At 41.4% G+C, this 6452-nt stretch overlaps 1 protein-coding gene across 4 annotated transcripts in view; it reads right to left on the reverse strand.

Annotated features, from left to right (window-relative positions):
- Nucleotides 1-2907: 2907 nt before the first annotated feature.
- EMB (embigin) overlaps nucleotides 2908-6452 on the reverse strand; it is a 55867-nt gene continuing 52322 nt past the window's right edge. For 2 of the 4 annotated variants that reach the window (XM_015424726.1, XM_015424723.1), the window contains 3 exons: nucleotides 5763-5796; nucleotides 5171-5246; nucleotides 2908-3002 (listed from right to left, as the gene is read on the reverse strand). In XM_015424726.1, the coding sequence (XP_015280212.1) occupies nucleotides 5189-5246; nucleotides 5763-5796 (92 nt within the window). In that variant the 3' untranslated portion in view covers nucleotides 2908-3002; nucleotides 5171-5188. Of the gene's footprint in view, nucleotides 3003-3250; nucleotides 3292-5159; nucleotides 5247-5762; nucleotides 5797-6452 lie in introns of those variants that run through there. The other 2 variants (XM_015424724.1, XM_015424725.1) reach the window with 2 other exon arrangements.

The raw sequence follows: 6452 nt of genomic DNA on the forward strand, positions 1-6452 counted from the left end.
GTCTTTGCATGATCTAAAAGTACACTCTGGACCCAGATTGTAATTATAGAAGGTTTAGGCAGCTAATTCTTTGGCTGTCCCTTCACTTAAGTCTCCAGGCTTCTCCTAGCTCTAACAGGTATATAATATTTTTTTTTGGGGGGGGGGGGGGGCAGAGAAGTTGTGGATTATTTCCAGAATGACATGATTTTAAATGGGACAGTCTAACCCAAATAAAAAGTATTTCATTCCACCAGAACAGAATTATAGTGCAGTCCTATACTCCAGTTATACTATTTTGTGGCCTGTGGGATCTCCAGTTAAATCCTTTGCCCTGATGTATCTTTGAAATCCATCAGTGCAATGGAATTATAGTGGTGTAGCATTAATACACTGGTCTAAACTTTCTGCTGTTGCTACCACATTGGAGTGAGGTCCAAAATTGGAAAGTGCTGGCGGCATTGGTGGTGGTGGGAATTTATTTGGGACCCTGAGCACCTCAGACCGGGGTTCTCCCTTAATGACAGCATGACTGACAAAAGAGGTAACCTAAGTGAAAAAGCTCCAATTGGGCTCAATGGAAAGATGAAAGGACTGCCCTGCCACTTCCCATTTCATCTCCACAGCTGCAAGAAACCATAGAATTCCTAACTACCTCTACTGCCAATCCCAGCACATCTGCAGCATGACAAGAAGGACTTGAACTCTATTCCCTGTTCATTGGCCTTCCAGAGTAACTGCTTTGCTAACCAGTTGAGTGAAAAGGGATGCTGGGCTAGATGAACTATGGGTCAGATCCAGCAGGGCCCCTCTGATGTTCTTAAATAGCCTAGTCTGATAACAATTAGAGTGTACTGCCAAAACTTATTTTTTCAGAACCCTTGCAAATATCCTACTTCAAGACAACATCAGCAACCTAACAGGAACGGCTACTGCACTCCTGCAGCTGGGGATACAAGAACAATCCTTGGTACACATGACAGCAAGGGATGAGGAACTTGTCTCTTATTGAAGGACCTCTACACATGTCCCCTGTGGCCCTCTCCCCTGCAGTACATGGTTTAGCGATCCTCCTCCCTGAGCAGCTCCAACAATGCCTCACAGAGGGGACGTAGAGTAAGTCATACCCTATGAAGTATTTGGAGTGGGAGGCTGTTGGATTTGAACCTCTTCATGCAAGCGATGTCCCACTGGAAGTAATGGAGGCAACATGGAGGACCTATCTGTTGGCAAATTTTAGCCACTTTCCCTCATCCACAGCTACTGCTGACTAAACACTCACGGCCCAAATTGGCTTTCAGGACCTCTGCCTGGTCCCCTGGATCAACACAAACTGCAGATATGGTTCTATGGCCACTTGCTGTAGGGGAAGAATAGAAGAAGAGGAGATTGGATTTATACCCCGCCCATCACTACCCAAAGGAGTCTCAGAGCGGCTTACAAACTCCATCCCCTCCCCCTCCCCACAACACACTACCTGCCTCACAGGTAGGGCTGAGGGAGCTCTCTGAGAACTGATCTTGAGAGAACGACTCTGAAGGAACTTATGACTCACCCAAGGTCACACCAGCAGCTGCATGTGGAGGAGTGGGGAATCAAACCCGGTTCTCCCAGATGAGAGTCCGCACTCCTAACCACCACACCAAACTGGCTCTCACAGCATGACTGACAAAAGCGGTAACCTAAGTGAAAAAACCTCTATTGAGCTCAGTGGGAGAGGGATGTAATCTCAGTGATCATATTTTCATTTTCAGTCAGTGAATCTTGAACTGCGTGTAGCGCCAAGGAGAAAAGGGAATTAGAAGAGTACTTTTCTGCCACATTCTCCCAGTCATTCACTACCAGAAAATAAACACAGCTATCTGAAATGGGTTTTTAAGATTCAATGCGATGTCCAGACTGTATACAGAGAGGACATTGTCACAACAAATTGAGAAAAGACTGATATCAGTGTTTGGATGTCTGTATCTGTGGACATGGGAATAGGAGATAATGTTAGAAGTACGTAAAAACATTTTTTAAATTTAGCTTAAGATATATTAACCTTTATCACACACATCTTTTACCTTCTTTAATATTGTCCATGGATATGTCCAGAGAATACTGACAAAACTTATTTTAATGAACTGTTTAAACATATCTGTGATGTCAAGTAATGTATACATAATTGGCATGGCTTGTTGTCTTTAATTGCCATGCCACCAAAGATCCTTGGTGTTGCTACATTTGAACATTCAGAAGTGATACGATTGGTTTATCGCATGTGAAGAGTCGAGAAAGATGGGACTCTTATCTGTTTTCTGATTGCCAACCTTTCAGTTACAGGGAGAATGGTTTATCCACTCTTCTGGACTAATGCCAGAGCTCTAGGCTAAGTCGGGCCTCTTCACCACCTGATCATAGAGCCCCCATGCCTTAACTAGCTGCACCCAATTTGTATAAAAAGACAGAAGAGATTCTTGAGATTCTAAGAGAAGTTCACAATCAATATAACAATTTCTCAGGGGATGAATATGGCCCACCAGCCATTTCTTATACAGCTCTGGCCTAGCTTGTAGGGACTGAAAAGCCAGAAATAAGAATTCCCAATGAAGTAGCAATGTTTCTTTTGCTTGTGAGTCATGACTGGCATGGATCATTCAGATAATATACTGCTTCTCATACACAGTAGAAACTGGGAATTTGGCATAAGTTTTTTTATGTATTGCTGCTCTCATATACAACACCCACAATTATTATGCATATTGGACTAATGGCTGTAGGTTGAGGCTAACAGTGGCCAAGAAGGCTCAGTTTGGTGTACAACTGAGAATAACCAAAGAGAAGCAAACAGTACTTGTGTGATGATGATGTGTGTGTTACCATCATCTTAATACATTTATTACTGAAAAGGCATTTTCTAAACAATATTATTTTTCCTAACACATCTAAAAGGCTGTCACCAGATGCCAATTATCAATGGCTTCGCTGAATACATTTCCCCATAGTTTTCTTACATGGTGAATCTGGTTCCTTTGTCCTGCCTGAATTAAATGAACAGATACAACACATTTTTAGATGCACAAACAAATCTGTAAAATGCTTTACTCTGAATAATTGATATATGCCTAACTTTTAAAACAAAAATACCTAGGGCAAACAAGTTAGATTCTTTACTCAAAATATGACTTCACATATTTTTGAGGTGGAGGGGAGCTCTGTTGCCTTAAGACAAGCCCGCACAACTTCAGATAAGTCATTTCATATTGTAAGGTCTTGGGAGCAGGAGCCTGTCTCACCGAACTCTGACAGGTGTCATGTGTATTGATGGTGCTGGATATTTAAATAAATAAATAATGATGATATATTGTCAAGAAGAAGAAGAAGAAGAAGAAGAGATTGGATTTATACCCCGCCCTTCACTTGGAGTCTCAGAGCGGCTTACAAACTCCTTTCCCTTCCCCTCCCCACAACAGACACCCTGTGAGGTGGGTGGGGCTGAGAGAACTCTGACACAAACTGCTCTTTTTCAAGGACAGCTGTGCCAGAGCTTGTGACTGGCCCAAGGTCACATCAGCAGGTGCAAGTGGAGGAGTGGGGAATCAAACCCGGTTCTCCCAGATTAGAGTCCGCACACTTAACCACTACACCAAACTGGCTCTCAAAAAAGTCAAATGCATTTCATCAGCTGGATACTATGACCTGTTGCTCATCTGATATCCCCACAGTACACTCTGTGTGTGTGTAGATCACCATAAGACAGCTGTGACTTGATGGCGATACACACATATATAGCCATCAAGTCACAGCTGTCTTATGGTGACCCCTAGGGTTTTCAAGACAAGAGGAGTTCAGAGGTGGTTTACCATTGGCTTACTCTGCCCAGTGACCCTGGTATTACTTGGAGGAATCCCATCCAAATACTAACCAGGGATGACCTTGCTTAGCTTCCAAGATGTGACAAGATCAGGCTAGCGTGGGCTATCCAAGTAAACATTAAAATTTCAGCAAAACTAGGGAGGGTTTCAATGTATGGTTGGTGACTGTGTTCAGCCTGGTGTGTCCCATGTTGTAGTAAGAGCACACTCCACCTGGCTCACTGAAAATAAACACAGTGCTCCTGCACAGCTGCCATTCATTTATAGTTCATAGGAGAATTTCCTGGCAAGCAGTATCCTGAAACAGGGGTGTGAACTTTAAAATGTTCTAGTTTTGTTTCATTAGTTCATAGAGGACATGATTATTTCTCCAAATCTGCGGGAGTCATGGCACTGTTCCAAAAATCTGTTTCATGTAAAGTTGATTTTTAGAATATCAGGTATTGGTCTAGAGGCTAGATCTACCACCTATTGGACTCAACTGGGGTAGACCTGGTCTCCAGAAGCCAGGTTTACTGCCCACTGAAAACTGTGGAGGGTAGCCCTGGCATCCTGTTTTCAGTGGGCAGTAGACCTGGCCTTTGAGATAAAGTCTGTCCCCACTTATGCCAACTTCCATTATTTTCATGAGTATTCAGATTTGGATCTATTGCCTCTTTTTAAAAGTGGTCAAAAACATGAAAAAAGCATCCCAGAATTTCAGGAGATAAATTTCAGGAATCCCTTGCATCATTTCAGTTATTTCTGATCTAAAATGAACAGGGAAATTTGGGCACTGTTTCAAACAGAGAATATCTGAAATCACTGCTTCCATTCCCTGAAGTTCACGTGACACTCAGTCAGAACCCAAATTGATCTCCCAACAGGCTTTCTGGGCATGGTCCTATCACCGTGGAATTTTCCCTCCCCAATATCACCTTACTCTACTTCCAAAACAGAAATTCTTTCTTTCCCTGTATTCTACAGTTTGAGAAGTATGGCCAGGGGAAAAGACTGGGTACCAGTAGAGAAGAAAGTAGGAGAATCCCTCCTTGCTCCTCTACAGTTTTGGAAGCATGGGAAGAAAAGTGGAATTTAATAATTTAATAATTTGGATATCACAGTGGTATCTCATAGCCCATTTAACCTTCTTCTAAGGCAGAATACTGTTCCTGTTTCCACAATCTCATAAACACTTTGCCACAATGATAAAATAAGCGAATTGCGTTGTTTTTTAAAATGTGTCTAGTCATTTTCTTGGGTGGCCCTGTAGGTTTCAAAACTGCAGTGAAAATAAATGATTCTGAAGCAGAACAAGACTTGTTTCCCTGTTCTCAAATATACCTTGGACTTACCAGCTTCTCACAAGGCACTTAAACTTTCCTGTGTCTAGCAGTACTGTTTTCCACACCATTGCTATCCTCTGATTTTCTGTAAGGAGACAGTGTTATATTAAACATAACAACTTAATGCTATTCATTATGCATTTACGTCACTTGATTTCTCTATATACTGGAAGATGCATGTGCAAACTAACTTCATGGGGAAGCATTGTATTTGATGTGATGTGACCTATACGTTCTGTCTGTGTGATCTCGTATAGTTTATTCACACATGCAAGTCACCACTTAACCCTGCTGTCATGTGTTAAACAAACATGTGGGACCAGTCTTCAGATTGCGATATATCTTCTATCTGAGAACCATGGTCATTAAAAATTTTTTAAAATAATCTGGAAATCATACTTTGCAATAGCACATATTAAGTCATACATATTAAGGACAGAGCAGTCCTCCCCCCATTAGCTAGAGTTAACAGCTGCAAATGAATGCCAAGTGAACACAATAGCAAAATATGCTTGGATTTTAGCAGAGATGTACATTATCCCATATCATTTAAGCATCACAACACTTTCTGTAACAAATACAAAATAAAATCAGGACTTACAGTTGTTCTGTTTGTTCAAATTCCTTTTCACCTTCTGTGAGACAAAGAAAATCTTGTGCTTATTGTGCTATTTTATTTAATATGATACTGTCTCAATAATAGCATTGACATCACCCTAAGAACTGCTGCAACCAGGATCCAGCATCAAGGTCAGAAGGCTTAGTTTTCAATGGTTTCCATTGAAGCAGTCTGGGGCATATTTAGGAAGTGCAGAAGAACATACTGGTAACTGCCTAGCAGCAAATTTGGTCGACTTTGAGGAATCCAAATTTAGCCATCCAGAATCTGACCTGCAGCCTAATGACGGTGCTCTGTCTGAAGGGAAAGGAAACCATGTCTTCCCTCCATTATTCAATTTGGCCACTATTGATTCTGGACCTAGAGTATCATCTACAACAAATCCCTGGTTTTTGCTAATGTTTGCTAATGTTTATCTCAGTTTTACAAGGAATCCATCAGTGTGATTCAAGCTGGAGAAACAGTCAGATAACTCTGGATTCCATTTATTCAAAAGGAGAGCAGCTATTGCTTTTTTGTTCCAGCATATCTTAGTGTCACTTGCAATATTTACTGCTAGACATAATCTAAACTAATTAGTCTGCAAAGAACTCCCTGAATTGTCATGTTAAATCTGTAATGTATTTTAGGTGGGACTTACGCCATGGCTTCTACCAAAAACAGTTTTTCTTT

Source organism: Gekko japonicus, unplaced genomic scaffold, assembly GCF_001447785.1.
Source record: "Gekko japonicus isolate JY-2015 unplaced genomic scaffold, Gekko_japonicus_V1.1 scaffold749, whole genome shotgun sequence".
Classification (NCBI taxonomy): domain Eukaryota; kingdom Metazoa; phylum Chordata; class Lepidosauria; order Squamata; family Gekkonidae; genus Gekko; species Gekko japonicus.